Consider the following 26298-nt stretch of genomic DNA (forward strand, 5'->3'; position numbering starts at 1 on the left):
CTTTGAGATTACGACGACTGAACACGTCCAGACACGAAGCTATTACGCTGTGTGTTGGTACTGCAACGCATGCATAAAGAATGCTAGCCTTGAACTGTATAAGAACAGTAAACATATTGTGTAGCAGAGCTCGATATACAACACTGAGTTTATATCACTCGCCCAATGTCCTCATTCCAAAAGAACTATGTCATTTAGACTCTGATAAACTCTATAGACACAACATCCGCTGTGTTGCCAACTTGCACAAGTGGTCATGCATCTGCCTGCATTCAAGCGTTCTGAGAACCTATGAATTCTTGTAGAAAAAACTAACAAAACTGGGGAATTTCTTATTTGGAGCCAGTGTAAAAATCTTAACATGTTTTATACAATCTGTAAATTACAATATCTGATTCTATATTCTTTCGAGAAAAAAACAGCGTTTATTTCGTTCGTTTATCACAGAAATTGCAGAAATAGGAGCAAATTTAGTAAATGATTCCAGTTTTATGGCTTCATAATCGCGGGTATTTTAAATTTATTCCGTACCGCTGCCCTTACCGGAATTTAAATGCCTGTAGGATAAAGGTTAACAAGGTCTGTTCGTTCACTTTTTAAAATACATCTTAAGATGACTTCCCTATGCTCCTAGGTCAGCTAAAACCGCGATATCTCAAAACAATATAATGAAATTATACACTGCAATTTCTTAATCTGAGCCACTATACACTTCAAAAGTAAACACACAAAGCTGCAGTGCTCATACAGCATTTACATTTGACAGTAACATGTGATGGCCCATGCAGATATGCATGTAATGTCGGACAAGCTTGAGTGGGTTAATCACTTAACATGACATAAAGTGATCTGTAGCATTTCTTCACATGGGCTGCAACCGAAAAATTTGGAAACCTCAGAGTAATCACTTACCTTTGTAACAGTATCTGACTGTAAGAGATGCTGAAGTCCACCAGCTGAGACAATAGTGGGACATGTGATGAGATCGAAGATGTAAGCAAAACCTGACATGGTACCTAGTTGAAACAGTGTTAGCTGTCCTTTAACACCAAGGTTGATACCCTCACAGTCAAATGAAACAGAGACCTTTTCTGTAGCTGCTTGTGACATGATATCCTCCACAACCTGCATCAAAAGAAGCCTTACTGTACAGCGGTCAGAACAATTTTTCCAAACAAAAGTTCCACAAAATGAGCTGGAATTTTTTGGTATGTCAACATACGGGGCATTCAGCGACCAAGGAAATCTCGCAGCAGCGCATAGAGGACACAACATTCCCACAGATTGCTGCTGTAACTGCCAATTGCGGAATGAGCCATTAGCGCTGATAAACGCATGCACTTTTGTTAAGAGTAGAGTGGATGGAATTTTCCTCCACAACTGCTGTGCCCTTCCCTGCTAGCGAGAGTACAGTCGTGTCACTGATTCACTCGCATCAGTTTCTGTACATGCATACATTTATAAGAATACTGTAAACAGATAAAACAAACTTACCATGCTTTATAACAGGTTCTGAAAATGAGAACTTGTAAACATGCCTTGCATTGCATAAATAAATTATACAACACTTTCTGAACTTGGTCCACAGTAATTGAACCAATTATGCACGTTACTTTCATTCTGCAGAGCGTCAGTGTTCTGAGGATTATTCTTGTAGACTTTTCCCTTTAGATTTCCACAAAGATAAAAATCGCAAAAACTGAGATCAGGCAGGCCACAGTCCCCTGTTGATTATTCTGTCTTCACACACTTCTCATATTGCAAAACATGAGTGCATTAGCCGTATGTGCTGTAGCGTTGTCTTGCTGAAAATACCCATACTGTCTTTCTTCAGCAGTCAGCTATTTGAAGAACGGATTCAGTATATCATTAATGTAGCAGTCAGAGTATGACAGAGTTTGGGATACCCATGAAACTAGTTAGGTTGATTAAAATGTGTTTAAACAAAACGTATAGTAAAGTCTGTATAGGTAAACATTTGTCTGATAAATTTCCTATCCAGAATGGTCTAAAACAAGGAGATGCTTTATCACCACTCCTTTTCAAATTTGCTTTAGAATATGGCATTAGGAACATCCTGCAAAAACCAGGTGGGACTGAAATTAAAAGGGACACATCAGCTGTTGGCCTATGCCGATGATGTGAATCTACAGAGCGACAATATAGATACCATAAAGAAAAACACACAAACATTAATTGACGCAAGTAAAGAGGTTGGTCTAGAAGGAAATACATAGAAAACTAAGTATATGTTGCTGTCTCATCACTAAAATGCATGGCAAATTCATGACATAAAGATAGTAAACATATGTTTTGAAAATGTGGCACAGTTCAGATATTTCAGAACAACGATAACAGATCGAAAACTGATTCAGGAAGAAATTAAGAAGAGATTGAACTTGGGTAATGCTTGCTACCATTCAGTCCAGAACCTTTTGTCTTGTCTGCTGTCCAAAAACATAAACATTAGAATATACAAAACTATAATTTTGCCTGTGGTTCTGTACGGGTGAGAAACTTGGTCTCTTGACATTAAGGGAGGAACATAGACTGAGGGTGTTTGAGAACAGGGTGTTGAGGAGAATATTTGGACCAAAGAGAGATGAAGTGACAGGAGTGTGGAGAAAACTGCACGGTGAAGAGCTTCATAACTTGTACTCTTCTCCAAGTATAATTAGAATGATCAAGTCAAGGAGGATGAGGTGGGAAGGGCACGTAGCACGAATGGGGGAGATGAGGAATGCACATAGGATATTGGTGGGAAAGCCTGAAGAAAAGAGACCACTGGGTAGACCAAAGCGTAGGTGGGTGGACAATATTAAAAATGATATGGATTGGACTGATCTGGCTCAGGATAGTGAACAGTGGAGGGCTCTTGTGAACACGGTAATAAACCTTCAGGTTCCATAAATTGCTGGGAAATTGAGTAGATGCAGAATTGGCGCCTCCTCTAGAAGGGCTCGGCTCCATGAGTAAGAAAGTAAGTAAGTGGTCAGAGTTCATGATTTCGTGGAAAAATAAGAGGTCAGTGATTCACCTCACACCACACCCCCACCTTTTCACTCTGTAATGGCACTTGCTGTATAGTGTGAGGATTTTCATCGCTCCATATTCTTACATTTTGTGCACTGACATGACCACTAACATGAAACCACACCTCATCAGTCATGAACAGAAGCTGTGGATCCATGATTCCATCGTGCAAATTTTGCAGCAGCCAGCAGCCAAATTCTTTCTGCATATTCTGGTTGTTTCAGCTCATGCACAACTGTTATTTTATATGGGCTAAATTTGATTAATTTTGTGTCTGTGAAGGCAGATCCTAGTGAACACTGCTTTTCTATGCTAAGCATCTTAACGATTTTCAGGAACTGATCTGTAGTCATGCCTCAATATTCCGAACCTTTCCTTCAGTCAGCAGAATCCTCTTCTATTGCTTCTTTATGTCACACACTGAAACTGTGGCCTGCCACTTTTTCACAAGCTTGGATACACATGACTTTGTGGGAACTGGTGAGTCAGGATATTTACTATGAAACTTATGGATAAATTTTCTGAAGGTTTTTTTCTTGCAAAAGTGTCAACAATAAACACACTGTTCAATTGTGAACTTCATTTCAGTATATGATGTAAATGTCAACAGACTACTGATGCCTTTATCAGACACTAACTATTAATGCGACTTACTGTAGTGAAAAGATCAGATCAGCACTAGTAATTCATTCTACCATCTGCAGTTACAGCACCACTCTGTGAGAAATGTTGTTTATGCTCTATTGTGTTGCCAGGTTTCCTCGATCACTGAATGCACTGTACTTTACAGTGAGCATATTCTGTTAAACAGGATCATCACAAAACCTGAGCATGTCAAGCCTTATGAAGATGACAGTAAATTACAGCATAACATTTTTAAATCTCAAATGGCAAGAACAGAAATGAAGACAGTTTACAAAATACATTAAAACGAGTAAAATGAAAGAAGCCAACATCCAAATGGAATGAATGTTACTGATGCACTTTCTATTCCTTCGATTTTTAAATTGTCTAAACAATTTCTTGTTAATTTAATGACCACAGTATTTTGTTTTTAAAAATAATCAAAAGGAGATAAAAGTGACTTTCTTATATCTCAGAAGAATGAGGAATTATATATGAATGTCATTTAAGAGAAAGAATTACCAAGGACACAGTATCAAGAAATACAGGGAGATTATTTCCTGGCTTCTGCAAATCATTCGATCATTTGCGAGAGAATGACATATGCTACTCACATCAAATTGGTTCATACACAATTGTCCTCAATTGCATGGTTAAGAAATCAACAGACTATACATATTACAAATAAAACTCATATGATTACAGATGATGCTGGTCATGCTATCCACTGTTCTGCACTCATTCCTGACATCTATGAGAGAAGTTTATACATTCATGTGTTGAAGTCCTTCTTCTGAAACAGACTGCACTTCCTTTGTATATTTTTCTTCAATTTCTAACTGTTTGGGAGTTTGATCTGTAGAAATTTTGCTTTATGGTTCCCCATATATAAAAGTCACATGAGCTGAGGTTATGGGAACACTCTGCTCAAGCCATCCACTGAAGCGAGTCACATGAGCAGAAGAGTATTGTTGGATTCTTCTTCTTCTAGCCACTCAAAGAATAGGAAGAATATCCACTCCACACAGCTTTTAAAATTACATGCGTTCTTGAAGCAAGCTGGTCCAAATATTCTCCTTTACTAGCATATCACCACATACCAATCTTTCAAGTGTGGAGCGGAACCTCGTGTATTACTCTTGGATTATGTGAACTCCACTGTTTGCTGTGAATTTACCTTGCAATATAAATGAAATCACGACTCATTAAACTCAGTTACAGACCAGTTTTACCACCATGAACAGATTAAAGGATATGACTACAAAAATTAACTCTGTTTGCAGGATCACACAGTTGCCTCATATGATTTCAATTCCTGAAGTGATGTGGTAGTTCATGCTGATGATTCTAAAACCACAGTATGTTCTGCAAAGGCATCTGGGGGATTTGCAAGAAGAATATTCAAGCCTATCACTGATTTCATCTAATTTATCTGCAGCAAGGATTTAGTTTTTGATTCAGTTCTTTCTTAGTCCCATGATGAACCTGTCTGTTTTGATTATTTTGATTACACAGATAATTTATCTATGTGGAACTGCAACATCCTGAAACTGACATTAGAACCTTCTCCTTATATTTCTTACGTAACCATGCTTCACATGGGTATCATACGTGAACACTCACTGCTGTAATGTGGCATTCTGACAAAAGATGCAACACATCTGAGTCACGACTGCTTATTTTGCAGATTACAAAAGTTGTATATGAGGTTCAGGATTTATGAGTGACCACTCATTATATACCTGTCCACATAAGCTTACTTCACACTAACTGTTCAGTGATTTATTGGGGTGATACTGAGGAGAACCTGTAATGTGTACAGCTTACTGGAGTGTCGACCTTGTGCATGAACAGATCTGATGCAGGTAACACGCAGAACTCCTGTTTGCATGGCCAAACAATTTGTGGCAGACTCTCAACTAACCTACCTGTATAAACACAAAACTGTCTGACACATGAGGAATTCTGGTAGTTTATTTTGTATACAGTACTTTGCATGATTTATTCAACAGTGTGTGGTATCCAAGTAAACAAGATAACTGAATCCACAAAAAATATTTACTAACCTGCAGGCTCTCTTTTATGGTAACAATGACCTTAGTATTCTGTAATATTTTAGCTTTCCAGATATCACCACCATGAGCTCCACCTGCTGTCGAAGTATTATTTGCTAATGAAGTGGCAGCATAACTTCGGTCCCGTTCTGTGTTTTGTGCAATTGTTTTCATCACCAGTGAATTGATTCGCTGTTTCAGTGTCTGATTCTGAAGGGCTGTTACAGGAGGAGCAGGCGGTGTGAGACTCCTTAGTTGGGGCTCAATATTATTATTAACACTGGACAACGTTATGGGGCTTGAGCTAACACTGATAATATTATTGTTATTGTTGTTATTCTGATGGAAGGGGGAACACGGCTGTGGACCGGCAGGGACTTGGTTACTGGCTGTGTTGCATGATCTTGTGGGGGAAGTCTGGGGAGGAACAGAAATTAGGGTCACAAGATTTGACTGCACATGAAATGCATCAGAGTGCATTTTGAGGAACGTAGAAAGATCCTGGGGAGTTTTGAACATGCATGCCCACTGATCCTGGGGAATTCTTGATGAAGCTACAGCATGGAACAACTGGTCAACCATCATGGGACCTTTCACCTCAATACACTGTGAAATGAATCCTAGTAACCGTGCTGTCACCGCAGGGTCAACATGTACCTGAAACAGACAAGATACATCAGAGACACACAAAACAAGAATTACAATTCCGATAAACTTTTTTGTTATTCTCTCCTTTATTGACAATCAGACTGTACAATCTATAAGTCAATGTGCTGATTGGTGCACAATTTAATAGCTATTTATTGTACACTCTTCATGGCATGTGCGGGATAAACATCCAGTGATGTTTTCCTCAGTTCGTTAGATCTGATGGCCAACTTCTTTTGAGTCTTCGATTTTGACAAACATATACTCAGATACATAATATCTGAATACCTGTACACAGCAAATACACATTTTTCAAACTGAAGACTGAACAAATGGTAACAGCAAATTGCCAAAGATCCACAGGCAAGGGGTTACCTTAAGGCCCACTGTGAGCACCACTGGGGCCCCCATTACCACTTGGCCAAACATCTGGCAGGCCTGCTTGGTTCTCATATTGGCAACTCTCCAAGTCACGTGTGGAACTCAGCTGACTTAGACTGGTTTGTTACCATTCCAGACCCCAGGATTTAATGGCTAGCTTCACCAGGGTGCTGATTAATACGGCCATGAATCTCCTAGGTCAACATTTTGAGGACAGTATTCTGAGGCTCTTCTGACATGTCCTGACCTTCTTGTACTTCAATTTTGCTGGCCAGATCTACAAGCACTTTGAGGAGATGGTGCTCAACTGGGCTACTCATAAGCCCTTCTGCTGGTTCAGTTACGTGGATGACACTTTCATCATCTGGCACATGGCCCTGAGAGGCTCAGGCACTTCCCTGACCACCTGCATGGTGTCCACCAGTACATTCAGCTCACCATGGAGACAGCCTCCTTCCCTTCCTGGACAAAGATATTTACAGGTGACCCGATGGCTCTCTGGGCCATAAGATACATCGTAAACCTACCAATACCAACCTCTGCTAAATCCTGTTCTCATCACCACCCATCCAACAAGCATGCCGCACTTTCCACAGTGGTATACAGGGCTAGAACTTTGTGATCTGGACAGCCTTCATGAGGACATGATGTTCCTCAGGCATTTCAGGCAGAACAGCTACAGCAACTGGCAGATTTAGAGGGCTCTTAATCCTGCTGGAGGATTGCCCAGCCTGCAAACAAGCCAGACTCCCTCGCTTTTTTGCATTATGTCAGGTCGATATTCAACTCTAGGTGCTGTCACTGCGCAACACCAAGTTGGTTGGCCTCCCTCTGAGGAAAATTTCTTTGGTCAGTCAGGTACAATCTGGGACTTAAGACATCAGGAGTATATATATCGTATAGCATCCCTTGTGAATGCAGTCTGGTCTACATTGGACACATAGGCTGTTCAATCAACACCAGGCCAAAGAAGCATAAATGACGTATGGGTCTTGAACACTTGGATAAGTCAGCAATGGTACAGCACAGTAGCAACTTGGAGCACTACATCCAGCTATACAAGCAACATGGACTGCATCATCAGAGAAGTCATCAAGCTTGAGCTCCAACCTAATACAGACTGACAGGATAGTTTCCATCTAAAGTCTTGGACTCCCTCCCCCCAAAATCTGCTCCCTGGAAGGACAAAGGAAGCCTCCCTCACAGGATTCTAAAGCAGCCTTCTCCATTGGGCCACATAGGTCCATATATGCTGCCCTCTCCATCAGCCATAAGCCTCCACTCTCTTGCCCCAGCTTCCTTCCTCTACTTCTGCTACTTTAACCTCTACCACATGCCTCCACATGCCTAGCGCCACTGCACATGACTTCTCTCACATATTCCTCAGTTCTTGGCCCACCACACCCTTATTACCTCCCATACATTGGCCCTTTCCAGGGGCACACTGGTTATCCTGGTCTTGTCTCCTATTGGTTCACTTAGTTGTGTGGGTAAGCCAATAGGAACTGACAAGTTGTTCTTACACTCCTATTGGCTCATTCTGTCCACTGGGTGAGTCAATGGGAACTCACTTGTTGTCTTGCATTGCCCTCCTGTTTCCTATATAAACAAAATTTTCGGCAAGCTGATTGATCTGCTTGCTACCTGCATTACGCTGGTTACTTGGTTGGCTAATTCTTCGACCCTGAAGATGGAGGCAACATGTTCCTCCAAAACATCAGTTAACTCTCAGTGGAGAACATGGCATTATGTCCAAAAAGATACAACTCTTCAAGGTGGTGACTGTACACACAAAAACACATGTTTGCCAGATATTCCTGTACTTAATGACTGCAGTGTTTCTAAAGGAAATGAAGTACAGTGCACCCCAAAATACCAGAACAATATTACGTTGTGGCAGCACAGCCACACAATAAATGCTTTCAAAATTACATCACTTAGTGATGAGACAGTATATAACGGCACCACATGGATTTGCAGCTTGCACTGGTGATGAGGATATGAAGGTCCTCTTCGGTATGTTAAGGAAGACAATAAGCTCTGTTACTGAAGGTATGTGGGACTGTCTTAAACCTTACAAAAAGTTACCTGCTCCAATTCATGAAAAGGCTGTGGCTCCCTGTCCTCCCACTCCTTCAGCACAACTGTCTCTTCCCCAACCACAAAAGTATCTGGGTACCGAAGGAGGAAGTCACGAAACTCTTTCCCATGCTGACCTGAGATGTGGCGGACTTCAGGAGAGGCCTGTGACCTGTGTCCTGAAATATCATAAAAGGATTCTGTTTAGCACAACAAATTCAGAATCAGGATAGCTCGGTCAGTATAGCAACAGGATACAGGCTGGTGTCTGATTCTCAACAGGGGCAAGAGTTTTCTCTTTTACACAGAATTCAGACTGGCTCTGAGGGCCACCCAGCCTCCTGTCCAATGGGTACTGGTGGTGGTGTTTTCCCTGGGGGTAAAGTGGCTGAGGCGTGAAGCTGACCACTCACCTCCATCTAGTGCTGAGGTGAAGAATGGTGGAGCTATACCTACACTCCTCCACTCCCTCATATGTCTTCACAGAACAGTGCTTAATTAACTAGGCACAAGGACAACTTCATCTATTTACCTTTCACAACAAATTCTAACTTGGTGTAATGGACAGAGATAGGAAAACTGGAGTCATTCTGTTTTCACATTTTACAAGAACTGAATAAATTCTTTACCCTTACAAAATTTAAATCTCCTGTCAGTAAGAAGATGAGGAGGAAGAAGAATGAGAGGGAGGAGGAGGTAACTGAAATGAAAGTCACCCAGTAGCCAGAAAATCTTCTTCTCCTAACAGCAGCTGTGTTTTTCAAGCCCTGGATATGCTAGGCTATTTTTCACTTACATGAAAACCTACATCTGGTTCAAGGCTATTGATGACTAAAATCTGGTATAAAAACAATGGGAAAAGTATGCATAAACATGTGTTCCCTGAATAATAACTGAAACCAGTTTCATGAAATCAGTATCATATATGCTAATCAGCATGGGCCCATCTGAATTCAAGACTGCAAAACTAACTATGCTGACTTATCAGTGGAAAATTAAAAACAAAATTAATTCCAGATCACAAATAAATTTAGTAAACTGGAGAACTTATAAACTACTGAAATTAGTGAACTTCCCTGATCATCTCATCATATGCCCCCTGTACTCCAACGAACATTCAGCATTGTAAACTTTATGTTTCATGTCAAGAGTTCACTGATCATGCACTGATCCACATGAAAGGTAAATGAAGTGACAGGAACAGTGTCAACACTACATGCACTATTTTAATTGTCACTGTTGCTCTAGTCTATAATTTGTTCCAAATATAACCTTAAAGTAACTCATGTTCCATGCATGTAAATATGGGAGTTCAGTTCCTTCACATCAGTTGCGGATCTTTAGGATCATTCTGTATACTGTATGCAAGTATACTATTAACTTTTATCATCCAGAAATATAATATTTAAAGTCATCATTACTTCAGGTGCTCACTGCCAGAATTTAACTCAAGGTGAAGGTTGCTAGACCAGCCTAAGCATTTCAATGACTGACAGAAGTTAACAAAGCACAAGAACACCTTTACAACATTAATAGCCTAACACACTCAAAATTCAAGGGGAAGTCTTATCATTAGTTATAAGTTGCTAAGATTGGAACTGAACGTCCGTTCATAGGACCTGAACCAGCCTGTGGCATCTCTATAGGAGTTGCCAGAAAGGCAATCAGGGACTGAACAAATATGAAGTACAAGAAATACTGGGGATCCTTGACTGGACTCAGGCAAGAAAAGGGACTCATACGAGGACCCTGTGCCAAAAGAGCGAAGGAACTGTTGAAGTTAAATAGGAACCAGCTACGATGGGTGGCGGGACTACTTACTTACAGGACACTGTCACCGTAAGGACAACTCTTCAAAATGGGACTAAGTGATAGTCACACTTGTGAGAGGTGTCAAGAAGACAATGAAACAGCCACACATATCCTGTGTGAAGGTGAAGCCTTAGCTTATTTAAGATTATGTCACTTGGGTCAATACTTTATGGAACCAAGTGACTATTTCAACGCCCACATGTACAAAGTCCTACGCTTCATTCGAAGCGCAGGATTGCTGAGGGGATACTCAAAAGGGGAAGCACAATAGATCACTGTAGGTCGTGGTACAAGGACCGAGAAGGCCCACCCCTTATTCATTCATTCATCATTTGTTATCAGCTTTCAGGCTATTAGCTTGCACTGTCTTTACCGAGTGATACATCAATGTTAAGTTTAATGCAGTCTCCTACAAATAACATGCATAAACAGTCAATCATAAGTCACTACACATACCAACATCAAAATGAGATCAATACTGAGGGAACAGATGCATTACAAACAAATGAAAGGCTGCTCATTCATTTTAACATGCTAGATGACTTTTGTTTAGGGGTGTTAACAGTCAAAAATTCATTGCAATAATATCCCAAAATTCTTCTACCATGAAGGCTCCTCTGAAACTTCTGCATGGTGTTCCAAGTCAGAACAATATTTGTATTCACGGGCATGAGAACCTCAAATCTGACAAGTAAAATTACAGCTTTTTACTTTACTCCTTTTATTTTAGATAGCAGATAGAAAGACAAAAGAATCTGAACTAATGGTAGCAAGAATTCCATAGAATATATGTGCTCTTAATTTCTTTATTAATAAATAAATAAATAATCTTGAAATACTGACAGTTTCATAAATCAGAAAGACTTAAGGGATATCCTTATTTTCTGACTGTGTCCTGCATTCTGGTGAGAAGATATGAACATAACTTAAATCTTCTTCCAAGTTTATAGTTTGTGATGTTTCTGTAAGATGACTCCAACAATTTATAGAGTCTGTGAAACCAACAATGGAAAACAACTACTTTTGTTGCTTGATGGTCATACCTACTAAAAAAATACGGTTGCATTACAATTAGCACAAGCTATAAAAAAAATACGGTTGCATTACAATTAGCACAAGCTATAAAAAAAATACAGTTGCATTACAATTAGCACAAGCTAATGGAATCATTCTTCCGCAACAAAACAGGGTGACCACATACAGATTACAACCTCTTGATGTGGGAGTTTCTGGGCCCATGCAAGTGTTCTATTATCATGCTCTGGATCAATGTAAGACCTGTCATCCAGCTCAACGTGTAGCTCAGCTAGAAGTAGCTTCTTTAATAACAGCAGAATATAATAAAGCTGCATCCATCAGAAATATGGTTAATACATTTCAAAATTGTGGATGTTGGCCAATCAACAGATATGTGTTTAACGATGCTGATTTTGCTGTCGGCAATCTTATAAACATACATAAGAATAACAATAAAAGAAAAATCCTTCCTGAAATTATTGCAACTTCTAAAGAAGATGAAGTTCACAGTATTATGAATAAGTCATCACTGAAGAAATATCTCCTAGGCCAAAGCCAACTATGAAAAGGTAAAGGTAAAAGTAAAGCTGTCCCTATGCTTAACTACTTAAGCACTACGCCAAAAAGGCATATGGGGGAGTGGATGTATAGAGCCACATTTCTTGACCTCGGCACTAGTTGGAGGTGAGTGGTCAGCTTCATGCCCCTACCGCATTACCCCCAGGGAAAAAAAAACCCCAGTACTCTATAGAAGACTGGGCAGGCCCCAGAGCCATGGACACATGGAGAAGTGAAAATTCTTGCCAAAACCAGGAGTAGAACTTTGACCCCTTGGTCATCCAGCCCATAGCCAGCCACTATACTGACTGTGCTATCCTGGTTCGAGAAGAAAAAAAAATACAAGCAGCTACTGTGCTTACAATTAGCCCATATTATAAAACTGCACTTATGACTTCAAAAGAGACAAATGAGAAGACTCGATAAAAATGAAAAGATCAAATTATCCAGATCTGAAAGATTATTTTGCACCAGAAATCTGCATACAAATTAATGAAAAAGAATGAATACATTTCCTCTGCAAAGATCATGTAGAAGGCATGACTCAATGTATAAAATTCAAAGCATATGGCCATAACAATTGCCGTAGAACATCAAAAGAGGATGATGTATACTACTGTCCTAAATGTTTACATGTTTATCAACTGATTTTTTCATTTCTGAATTTTTCTGCTATAATACATTTATTGTAATACTGTTTTTAATGTTCTTTCCATATTTGTTGAGAAAACTAAACATTCTTTTCTTGCTAATATGATGTTTTTTTTATTTTATTGGGAAAATAAAAGGTTAGTTCATGACTACATGATGTTCTGAATTTTATTTGGCAACTGAACTTAAGACTTTGCATAGAAGTGGGTACAACTTATGAGACTGGTTGCCCAAATGGTACCAATGGTAAGAGATCAGAAAATATATGAAAATCATTTAAAACATCATCTGAAAAGTTTCATACATACTATGATACATGTCAAAGATATTTAAATATGTGCAGCAATATATGTTTCTGCAAAAACTTTAACCAAATGTCATATACTTACTTACTTACTCATGGAGCTGAGCCCTTCTGGAGGAGCCACCAATTCTGCAGCTACTCAAGAATTTCCCAGCATTTTATGGAACCCGAAGGTTCATTAGCGTGTTCAAGAGCTCTCTACTGGTCCCTATCCTGAGCCAGATCAATCCAATCCACACACTCACATCCTATCTCTATAAGATCCATTTTAATATTGTCCACACACCTATTTCATATCAGTGAAAGATATCAAACTTAATAAAGTGTCTTCAAAATGTGAACTAGTTAAATATGGAGTTCCACAAGGCTCTATATTGAGGCCATTATTGTTCCTTATTTACATATATTATTTTCCATTATCCGTTAAGAAAATAGGTAATCCAATATTATTTGCAGACGATACAAGTATTATCATATGAAACACGAATCCTGAAGAATTTAAAAATAATATAAAATTAGTTCTGAATGAAACAATTATGTGGTTTAATAGTAACTTTCTAACATTAAACTGTGATAAATCACACCTTACACAATTCTTTCTAAAAAAGCACAGGGAAATAAAATTGCAAATAATATCTAATAATTCAATTATTACAAATATCAATTGTACTAAATTCTTGGGAATAAATGTTGATCGCACCTTATCTTGGAAGAACCATATTACGGATTTATCATTAAGGTTAAATAAGGCTTGTTATGCAATAAGGGCAATAAAGCCGTTTATGTCACTTGAATCAATGAGGATGATCTATTATTCCTATGTAAATTCTTTATTGTCACATGGTATTATCTTTTGGGGTAATGCCCCTCATGATGAGAGTATCTTCAAAATTCAAAAAATAATAATAAGAGTAGATTCGGGTAGAGTGGATTCATGCCGCGGATTGTTTAAAAATTACAAATATTGCCACTTCAGTCTCAGTATATTTTCTCCTTACTTATTTTTGTCGTTAAGAACAGAAATTATTTTATAGCTAATACTGATATTCACGATATCAACACACGTTATAATCACAATTTATATTTACCTTCTACAAATCTATCAATAGTTCAAAAAGGAGTGCTTTTCTCGGGTAGCAAGATTTTTAACCACTTATCCTCAAACATTACATTGCTATCCAAAGATATTAAAGAGTTCAAATTTTTATTAAAATGCTCTCTCACTGAACATGCTTTTTATAGTATTGATGAATATTATAAATCAACTTCTAAATGAACACTTACATACATACATACATACATACATAGCTACATGGTTTCACAGATCCTTTGTCCGGATACCGGACTGGATATTGAACTCGTCACTGCCAACTGACATTGCAATGTGCAACCTGGTCTAGACAATAAAATATTCAACAATTGTAACATTGATAGGTACAACAGAATAAAATCAATCATCTTACAATTCTTGCTAGAACATAGTCTTAGAAAACAGACTGTAACAGTGCATAAAATTACCTATTTGCCATATATTCACCTACCGAGTAAAATGCTTTTGAAGCCAGAAAATCCTTTAGTCTTTGTTTAAAAATATTAATATTGTCTTTCAAGATATATATGTTTTGTGGCAGGTTGTTAAATATTCTAATAGATGTAAAATGCACACCCTTCTGAATGGAAGATAATCTCACAGAAGAAACATGTAGCCTATTGTGCCATCTGGTACTTATTTGATGTATGTTATCGTTTGCTTGGTACATATTATAATTTTTAATTACAAACAATATCATAGTATATATATATAAGCAGGGGACTGTAAGTATACCCAATTTCTTAAAGCCTTCCCTACATGAATCTCTAGGACCCAGCCTTAACAAAACTCTTATTGCTCTTTTTTGGGCCACAAATATGCTTTTCATTGATGAAGATGAGCCCCAGAAAATAATTCCGTAATTGAGTTGAGCCTGAACATGGGAAAAATAGACGATACGTAAAACTTGTCCATTCACAATGGGTTGCAATTTTCTAAGCATGTAAATTGCAATGCATAATTTTTTTATTAAACTAATCGAATATTGTTTCCAATTGAGATGAGAGTCAAGGCACATACCCAAGAACTTAACATTTTCATCAATATTAAGATTTTGATCATTATATTCTATATGTAGTGGATAGTCTAAAGCCTTAGGAGTGGCAAATTTAATTACATGCGTTTTGTCCAGATTAAGTACTAGTTGGTTATTTTGAAACCATTTATGGATACGATTCATTATTAGATTTATTTTTTGATTCAATGTGGTAATATCTTTTGAAGAAACAATAATAGTGGTATCATCTGCGTAAAGAATGATATGAGCTAGACCTTTTAGGATACTAGGAAAGTCATTGATGTAGACATTAAACAGTAATGGACCCAATACTGAGCCCTGGGGAACACCATGCCTGCTAGTTAACCATCTGGAAACAGAAGTGTTAAGGTTTTGAGTCTGTAATAGAGTTCTCTGCTTCCTGTTAAATAAGTATGATTCAAACCATTTCAAAATGGATCCTCTAATTCCATAATGTTCCAACTTTTGAATTAACAAGTCATGGTTAACGCAATCAAATGCCCTTGTAAGGTCACAAAAAATACCTACTACCAGTTCCTTATTATTCCATGCTTTATATACTGAGTTTGTTAAGTTAAAAATTGCATTTTGTGTCGATGCACCATTTCTAAATCCATATTGCTCATCAACAATAATATTATTATTTGTCAACTGTTGTTTTAACCTATTAAAGACTAATATTTCAAATAATTTGGAAAATCCTGTCAACAGAGAAATAGGCCTATAGTTAGATATTTCGGATGCATCACCCTTTTTAAAACATGGTATGATGTTGGCATATTTTAGCCGATCTGGGTATATTCCAGTATATAAGGATAAGTTATAGATATAGGTGAGTGGTTTAGCTATCTGCTCACCGCATAACTTGATAATTTTATTGGACAGCCCATCGTATCCACAGGAAGTCTTATTCTTTAGTGAAGAGATTGTGCTTAAGACTTCAGTTAAGGTAATTGGAATATTAGCTATTTCAGGAAACTTATCAAGAAGGCTCTTTCTAATTATAGGATGTACACCTTCATATATAGGATACTGGCTAATTAGCTTTTCCACTGAGTTTATAAAGAATGTATTAAAAGACTCCGCTGCTTTATTGATGTGTATTTTTTTATTATCACTTCTTAATTCTGATGGAATAAACTTCTTTTTGGATGCATGACCTACTTCATTATTAATAATTTTCCAGGATACCTTGGATTTGTTGGTACATTCAGATAACAATTTGTTATAGTACAGTTCTTTTGCTTTACTAATGACTCTTTTTAATATGGCACAATATCGAGTATAATACTCTTTTAATTGAGGATGACTAGTAGCTCTGCACATTATAAAGAGAGATTTTTTTCGTCTACAAGACACTCTAATACCATTAGTAATCCACTGATTATTGTATGCAGCATTTACCACTAATTGCATTGGAAAACACGATTCAAAAATAACTAAGAAAGTATTCAAGAATGTATTGAAACTAGCATTAACATCTGTGTTACTGAGGGTATTGTCCCATTTCTCATTTTGCAACATGTCAATAAAATTTAGGACTCTAGACTTGGTTAATAGTCTTTTCCTAACAAGTCTATTCTTTTCCATTTGAGTTCCAAAAACATTATTTACCACTAGATATTGTGCGTCATGATCAGAAAGCCCATTGTTTACAGAGCACACTTGGAAGGTATTTAATCTATTATAGTCCAAAAAATATTGTCTATAGCAGTACTTGACACTTTAGCTATCCTTGTAGGGAAGTCAACAACATGGCACAAGTTATACGTTTGCAAAAGTGATTGTCTTGATTGTCTCTCCTATGGATAATATAATTACATAGCTTATGTATCCACTACAACTGTATCAGTGTTTGTATTACTGTATATGACTGCACTAATTTATAGTGGTCTTAGCGTTTTCATTTATCCTTGTAGGGTTAGGAATGTATATTTTATTATCTTATGTTCAAACATGGTTATGAATGTATATTTTATTATTTTATGTCGAAACATGACAGATTCTATATCCAATAGGTTGGTTTGACCTTATATGGATTGACAGAATGCAATAAATAAATGAAATGAAATGGATAATGGGAAATCATTTGTGTAAATAAAGAACAATAATGGCCCCAATAGGGAGCCTTGTGGAACTCAACTAGTTCCAATTTTGAAGACACTTTATTAAGTTTGATATCTTTCATTAATACTCTCTGATATCTATTTTGTAAGTATGGTCTCATTAACTTATTTACCATGCATGAGATTCCATAGAATTCCATTTTTTGCCAGGAGTATGTTGCGGTTAACACAGTCAAACACTTTTTGTAGGTCACAGAATAAACCACCAACATAATTCTTTTTGTCTAAAGAAGACAATATATTATTTAAAAGAATATGTGTTGCCATTTCAGTAGATGGTTTTTCTCTAAATCCAAATTGTTCAGTGACCAATATATTGTGCTTATTTATATGGAAGTAGAATCTTTCATAAATGGTTTTTTCGATAATTTTGGAAAAAGTTGGGAGGCGTGAGATAGGCCTGTAATTTGTAAATTCTGATTTATCACCCTTCTTGTATAAAGGCTTAATTTCTGAGAATTTCAATCTATCAGGGAATATACACGTTTCTAGGATCTGGTTAAATATGTATGTTAAGGGTCATAAGACATATGGAGCACTAAATTTGAGAATTCTTAATGATATCATATCCATGAGAGTTCTTAGGTTTTAGTGAAGATATTATTTTTTCAATTTCATGGGTATTCGTATTACTAAGTTTCACAGATGGAAACGAATGATAAAAATTCTGATGTAAATAAGATAAAGAATCTTTATTATTAACAGTGGCTTTCCCCGAGGAGTTTTTGATAAATAATTTTTCGGCCACAGATGAGAAGTAATTGTTAAATGCATTTGCTATTGCTAGGGAGTTACCAGATCGTTGTTTTTTAAAGTTCACTGTACTTACATTCTCATTAGGCCCTTTATAATTTGTAATGGTTTTTACTATATTCCAAGTAGTTCTAGTCTTATTGTTCGATTTTAATAAAAGCTTATTATAATAGTATTTTTTTGCTGTCATAGGCTTGGTCTTGCTTGCCTTGGTCTTCCCAGTGGTCTCTTTCCTTCTGGCTTTCCCACCAATATCCTATATGCATTCATCTCCCCCATACATGCTACATGCCCTGCCCACCTCATCCTCATTGACTTGATCAATCTAATTATACTTGTAGTATACTGTAGTAGTTATTGGGGGATATCAATACTATGAACTTCATACAAAATTTTATCCAATATTCTTCTCTCAAGGTTAAGTCCATACATAGATGAAACTATTGGAGATCATCAGTGTGGATTTCAATGTAACAGATCAACTACAGATCAGACCTTTTGCTTTTGTCAGATATTGAGAAAAAATGGGAGTACAATGAGAGTACATCAGCTATTCATAGACTTCAAGAAAGCCTATGATTCAGTTAGGAGGGAAGTATTGTACAATATTCTGATACAGTTTGGGATACCCATGAAACTAGTTAGGTTGATTAAAATGTGTTTAAACGAAACGTAAAGTAAAGTCTGTATAGGTAAACATTTGTCTGATAAATTTCCAATCCAGAATGGTCTAAAACAAGGAGATGCTTTATCACCACTCCTTTTCAAATTTGCTTTAGAATATGGCATTAGGAACATCCTGGAAAACCAGTTGGGACTGAAATTAAACGGGACACATCAGCTGTTGGCCTATGCCGATGATGTGAATCTACAGGGCGACAATATAGATACCATAAAGAAAAACACATAAACATTAATTGACGCAAGTAAAGAGGTTGGTCTAGAAGTAAATACAAAGAAAACTAAGTATATGTTGCTGTCTTATCACTAAAATGCATGGCAAAATCATGACACAAAGATAGGAAACAGATGTTTTGAAAATGTGGCACAGTTCAGATATTTCGGAACAACGATAACATATCAAAAACTGATTCAGGAAGAAATTAAGAAGAGATTGAACTTGGGTAATGCTTGCTACCATTCAGTCCAGAACCATTTGTCTTCTTGTCTGCTGTCAAAAAACATAACATTAGAATATACAAAACTATAATTTTGCCTGTGGTTCTGTATGGGTGAGAAACTTGGTCTCTCGACATTAAGGGAGGAACATAGACTGAGGGTGTTTGAGAACAGGGTGTTGAGCAGAATATTTGGATTGAAGAGAGATGAAGTGACAGGAGGTTGAAGATAACTGCATAATGCCATATAACAACCAAAAACCCTTACATTGTATGAAATTTGCAACTTTTCCTTACTTCCAACCTTCTTAAAACCACAATGTTCTGGAATGTGATGTCATGTAGCGTAGCAGATGGCTATCAATGTTTCAAAGGATCTGCTGCCTCCAACTTCAGGTTACTCTCGGCATAAAATCCCAGAAGACTACTCATTAATATTCACATCTGCATAGACCTCAAATCTCATGAGGATCTCACTGTTTCAGACAACTGTCTATAGGAAATTCATCAAATATACTTTTTATACAAACTTTACAACAGATTTCATTTCTAGGCAAAAGGTATATATTACAGAAGTACATCACATTCTGTATTTGTTTGGTCTGTAATTCCTGTAAAGGCCCTGCTATCTAGACAACGACAGAAGCTGACTGCAATCACAGCTAACTTCTGCTTTTGTACCACTTTCATATTTGACCACTAGAGTAAAATAAACTAAGAAAAAAATCTATGATGATATTATGCTAATATGAGGGGTGCTCAAGTTCTAAGGTCTCCGAATTTTTTTCTCAGGACTGGACGCAGATAGACACATGCGGTTTAGTTTAAAATACATGTGCACCAGACGGTCTGACAATATGGTCGAGCAAGTTGAGAAAGTTGTTTTGGAGGATCGCCGATTGAGTGTGGAAAACATCGCCTCCAAAACTGGCATTTCTGTGGGATCTGTGCACACAATCCTGCATGAAGACCTGCGAATGCATAAAGAGTCCTCCAGATGGGTGCCATGAATGTTGGCGGACGACCATAAGGCTGCGCGCGTGGCAATTTGCCAGGACTTTCGTTTCATCAATTGTGACAATGGATGAGACATGGATGCCATTTTTCAATCCTGAAACGAAGCGCCAGTGCTGAAAAAATGATGGTGGCCGCGTTTTGGGACAGTGATTGCATAATCCTTACTCATTGCATTCCAAAGGGCACTACGGTGACAGGTGCATCATACCAAGATGTTTTGAAGAACAAGCTCCTTCCAGCACTGCAAGAGAAAAGGCTGCATGTGTGCTCTTTCACCAGGACAATGCACCAGCACATCGGGCATATGCGACACAGCAGTTTCTTCATGAAAACAACCTTGAAGTGGTTTCTCATGCTCCCTACTCACCTGACCTGGCTCCTAGCGGTTTTTGGTTTTTCCCAACGATGAAAGACACTCTCCGTGGTTGCACATTCATCAGTTGTGCCGCTATTGCATCAGCGATTTTCCAGTGGTCAAAACAGACTCCTACAGAAGTGTTCGCAGCAGCCATGGAATCATGGCATTGACGTTGTGAAAAAAGTGTACAGCTGCAGGGAGATTACGTTGAAAAGTGACAGAAGTTTCAAATTTTTTGTATGATTATTGTGTGAGAAAAAATTCCGAGACCTTAGAACTCGAACACACAACGTAATGTCAGGAATATCATGCAGATATTAAAGGCAAAGTTGTCCCCACGTTTAATTAAACACCATGTCATGAAGGTGTATAGGGCAGTGGAAGCATAGCTCCATTATTCATGACCTTGGTGAGTGGTCAGCTTCATTATCTGGTTGCTTTACCCCTCAGGAAAAAAAAAAACAATACTCAATGGCTATGAGGCTGGGTAGGCCCCAGAGCCTGTCAGGGCACTGCAGAGTAAAATCTCTTGTCTCTGCCAGTAATCAAACCCCAGTCATCCAGCTTGTAATTCATCACAATACCAGCTTTGAGTTTACACTGTATTTCCAATCACATATTCAATTATGCTCACATATAAATCTATTTAAACATACTATCAGGGCTCGAGGTGGGGCGGGATGTGGTGGGATGGCATCCCGGTTCTTTTCTAAATGGCTTAAAAGCAACCCCTTACTTCTCTGGCAGTAAATGCACTGTACAATACCCAGGGCTTGAGGTGGGGCGGGATGCGGCAGGATGGCATCCCGGTTCTATTTTCATTCCACCTCAAGCACTGCATACTATTGTCCATAACTTGAACATTTATTATAAAATGTGAACAAATTATTCTAACTGTTGACAGATCTTAAGATTTCAAAGATTTGGAGCCACAGAAGTAGGTCAAATTGATTTATAATTTAAATTAATGTACAAAGTTAGGTTAGGTTACCTAGGAGGCTCTTAATTGGTACTTCTGTTCCTGGTCCATACTGCATAAGCTTGTTGCTGAAGTATTCCACAGCTTCCTGTGCATAGTCCCTCTTCCCTCCGACATACTTCAGACCAATATCCTGCTGGGTGTCTACAGGGGCGGTAAATGCATTGACATACACATAGTCTCCATCGATTGAGAAAAGCGAAGGGTATTGTGCCAAGAACTTTCTTAGTCCAGACTGCGAACCTCCGGCAATTTGACGCATTTCCTTCGTAAATCCTTTCGCGCCAAACTGACAGCTCAGATCATGCAACGTCCTAGGTCCGCCCTTATCCAAAAGTCGCTCCAGAAAGAAGAGCAAAGTTAGGTTGCGGACAAGTTCATATTCGTTGCTCTCCATTGTCACTTTAAATTGTCTTCATAATTATAATACACATCCCCAGTTTGTTCAGTGCACTTCCCCAATTAATTTGATGTTTTTTAATTGTCCTTGACGGCGTCTTATCTTCGTTAGAAGTCCGACACAACGGACTTCGCGAAAACTAGGACATTCCGCAAGCCGACATGTTGCATTCCTGACCTTACATGACGTTTCACCACGTGTGTCAAATTACGACCATTGAATACAAAATCAACAAGGAGTCGAGGCAGAAGTTACGAAGCTTACTTCCCTGTTGATCAATCTGTTAACCCTAGAAATGTTTTGTTAGTATTATGTACTGTACTAGTCTAACAGTAACATACAATTTAGCACGTGGGTTAGCGTAATGGGTCCCGGGTTAGGTAGTCGAACAGTGAAATGATAGTGGAGCAGGAATTTCTTATTGCTTGCAATTAAGCACGTTACATGGGCCGCGCCATATTTCAAGCGGTTAGTCGCTGGCTTCGATCCCGGGTCTGGTCAAGTGGGATTTGTGGTGGACAAAGTGGGGTTCTCTCCGAGTACACGCTACAATAGGCCCATCAGTGGCTGCCGTGCCGAGTGGACTCAGTTGGACTCCGCCCCACACTAAGCGAATTAAAAAAATGGAAAAAAAAACACGTCACATATTATTATTGTTATTACTATTATTATCATCATCATCATCGAGAGCGATAGTAGTAACAGTGACTTATTTATGTGAGTAGTAAGGACATTATACATCAAATTTGTCGAGCATAACCTCTAAGATTCGCAGTTTAGCCATGTTTGTTGTATAAGTTTATTAAAGTGTTCTTCTACACCACTTGGTTGTGGGCGATGTTGCCGACGTTTCTCAGCTGCAGAATGACTCCGTCTTCAGGGTCGAAGTGCTTAGGTTGGTGAGATGTATATATAGCTTTCTGTTTTGATCAGGAACGGGGCCAGGGGGCATAGAGTGATTTGTGTCTCATTTTGGCTAGTCAGAACAGTGGTATGGGAGAGTTATGCAGACAGTCCTTTTAAGATCCCAGAAATGCATAACAGATTCTGTCCACAAGCGATGGTCTTGAGTGGTCACTTTAACGTCTCAACTGTGACTCAAGCGGCATAGAGAGGTGGGGAGATCACCACACCTAGTCGGTAGCTTTTCTAAGGGACCGGAGGAAGAAGAGTGTATCTTAGAAGGGAGTGGGACCTAGATGGGGCCTGGGGGGGAGGGAGGGCCCCATTGTGGAGTTGTAGCAGCTGTTACTCCACCTGGCATGAGTTTTATGTGGAGTATGTTTTTAACATGCTCTCTGCTGTTTAATTGTCTGGATGATCATCTTCCAGGGAGGGCTTAGTCAGTATGTACCTTTTTTTTATTAAATTTGTGATGTAGGTTGATTTCAGTGGCTTCCCACATACCTCTGCCATAGAAATTGATGATTTATGATTTGTTAACATCAGAATTACAATCAATTTACATCCCATATATCTTTTATAGGCCTAGAACAAGGATGTGAAACATACAAGTATCATAATGCACATTCAGTATTCAGTACTTCACTAATGTTACCACTGTCAAACAAAAACATACACATATGTAGATATGGGGCAGCTATCATATTCCTTTTTTACATTCTACAAGAACATTCTCTCTAATTGTAGATCAGTAAATGCCTTTGACTTTGAAATTGCAAATACAAAGTAGAAAAGTATAAAATGCCAGGTAGTGATAAAGTTCTGGCAGAACTGATGCAAGCAGAAGGTGAAACATTGAGTCCCATAAACTCGTTAATTCTGTTTGGAGTATGGAAGAATTTCCTGATAAGTGGAAGGAGGCAATTATTTTACCACTTTACAAGAAAGGTATTACTGACTGTAGTAATTGTTATAGGATATCACGGTTATCAACATCATGCTAAATTTTTTCCAATATCCTTCCCTCAATGTTAGGTCCATATGTAGACGAAATTATTGGGGACCATCAGTGGGTTTTGATGTAACAGATGAACTGATGATCAGATTTTTATATTCACCAGATACTGGAGAAAAAATGGGACTACAATTAGACAGCATGTCAGCTATTCACAGACTTCAAGAAAGTATGATTCAGTTAAGACAGAAGTATTGTACAGTATTCTCATAGAGTTTGGGGTACCCATGAAACTAGTTAGGCTGATTAAAATGTGTTTAAGTGAAAAATATAGTAAAGTCTGTATAGGTAAACGTTTGTCTCGTTAAGTTTCCTATCCAAAATGGTTTCAAATGAGATTTATTGCCATTGCTTTTCAGTTCGCTTTGGAATATTCCACTAGGAATGTCCAGGAAAATCAGATGGGACTGAAATTAAACATGACACATCAGCTGCTGATCTATGATGGGGTCATAAACCTATTGGGAGGTAACATAAGTACCATAAAGAAAAGGCACAGATAGTCTAATTGATATTATATTTAAGCATCCTTTTACACTCTATACGATATATGATATACATTCCGTCCTAATTGTAACAACTTATTGTAGGCCTTTTGTTTTGCCTTCTTCTACACTACATGTTTCGGCCGCAAACAGCCATCAACAGGTGTATACACTCACTTGGCTAACAGGATCTACTTCGCTGATATTTGTCTGATTTGTACATCATCTTTGTCACCCACACACGTCAATTTTGACATTCATGAACTGACACTTTTAAAATCTTCAGTTCTGATTTAGAAACTCCTTTAAAATGTTTCCAAAATTTAAAATTTATCAGGGTTACTCGCCCCACGTCTATAGTCTAGGGAGCCTACACAGAATAACAACTTACAGTGCTGAAAACAAGAAGTAGCCGCTGCAGCACTATAGACGTGGGGCGAGTAACCCCGAGAAATTTTAAATTTTAAAATTTGGAAAAATTTTAAAGGAGTTTTCTAAATCGGAACTGAAGATTTTGAAAGTGCCAGTTCATGAATGTCAAAATTGACGTGTGCGGGTGACAAAGATGATGTACGAATCAGACAAATATCAGCGAAGTAAATCCTGTTAGCCAATTGGGAAGACCTGTGTTTTTTTTAAATTTTAAACTGGGTGCAATGTAACAGCTACGTGAGTTTATACACCTGATGATGGCCGTTTGCGTCCGAAACATGTAGTATAGTAGAAGGCAAAAAACAGCTACGTGAGTGTATACACCTGATGATGGCTGTTTGCATCCGAAACATGTAGTATAGTAGAAGGCAAAACGAAAGACCTACAATAAATTGTTACACTTAGGATGGAATTTATATCATATAGTCTAATTGATGCTAGTAAGGAGGTGGGTCTATTGTCGTGACCCAAGATGGTGGCGGGTCGACTGAATTATGTTGGCTGAGCGGTAGCGTAATAATTCAGTGATGGTGATGGTCAGTTGGCTGCTGGAGCGTGTATTCCAACCACAAAGAGCAATTACTCACTACAGAGTATAGAGGATTTATTGATTCTTTGTGTATATTACATACGAGCGCTGGTGGAAGTAAGCCTGGCCAGCCTTCTCATAGCCCCAACCCAGACAAAATGCACCCTCCAACTTCCCTCTTTTTCTTAAAACCTCATCTACAACCAAACTTTCAGCCCAATGTCTCGAGACATGAACCCTCACGCAGATCAGATTACACCAGCTGGTGTTGAAGGATAAGTCCTAGACGAAACACTCCAGGACCCCACTAATTTATGGAATGGCAAGGGTAGATATAACATTTTTTTCTTTGAGGAAGCAGGTCAACCTCTTGACGTGCTGTAAATTTAGTAGAGGGCATGACCCCAGACATCAGACTCAAGTTCCTAAAACTAAAAGGGGTTGCGAACCTCGCAACACTATAAGTAAACATGGAAAAAACTAAGTATATGTTGCTGTCTCACCAGAATGCAGGGCAAATTCATAATGCGAAGATGGCTAATAGACTGTTTGAAAATGTGACACAAGTCAAATGTTTGTGAATGACAGTTACAAGTCAACATACAAAACTATAATTTTTCCTGTGGTTCTGTATGGGTGAGAAACTTGGTCTCTAACATTAAGGGAGGAGCATAGACTGAGGGTGTTTTAAGAACCAGGCACCGAGGAAAATATTTGGACCAAAAAAGGAGTTTGGAGAGAACTGCATAATGAGGAGCTTCATAACTTGTACTCTTCTTCAAATATAATTAGAATGTTCAAGTCAAAGATCAGGCCACAGGGGTGAAGAGGAATGCATATAGGATTCTGGCAGAAAGCCAGAAGGAAAGAGACCACTAAGAAGACCTAGACATAGGTGGGAGAATAATATTGTG

At 38.2% G+C, this 26298-nt stretch overlaps 1 protein-coding gene across 1 annotated transcript in view; it reads right to left on the reverse strand.

The window, feature by feature from the left end:
* LOC111871764 (egalitarian protein homolog) overlaps nt 1-22182 on the reverse strand; it is a 50905-nt gene extending 28723 nt beyond the window's left edge. The window contains exons 1-4 of the mRNA XM_023865072.2: nt 21633-22182; nt 8829-8998; nt 5724-6368; nt 913-1125 (exon numbers count right to left, since the gene is read on the reverse strand). Coding sequence (XP_023720840.1) covers nt 913-1125; nt 5724-6368; nt 8829-8998; nt 21633-22017 — 1413 coding nt within the window. The 5' untranslated portion in view covers nt 22018-22182. The remainder of the gene's footprint in view (nt 1-912; nt 1126-5723; nt 6369-8828; nt 8999-21632) is intronic.
* Nucleotides 22183-26298: the final 4116 nt, after the last annotated feature.

This window comes from Cryptotermes secundus, unplaced genomic scaffold (assembly GCF_002891405.2).
Source record: "Cryptotermes secundus unplaced genomic scaffold, Csec_1.0 scaffold742, whole genome shotgun sequence".
NCBI classification, from domain to species: domain Eukaryota; kingdom Metazoa; phylum Arthropoda; class Insecta; order Blattodea; family Kalotermitidae; genus Cryptotermes; species Cryptotermes secundus.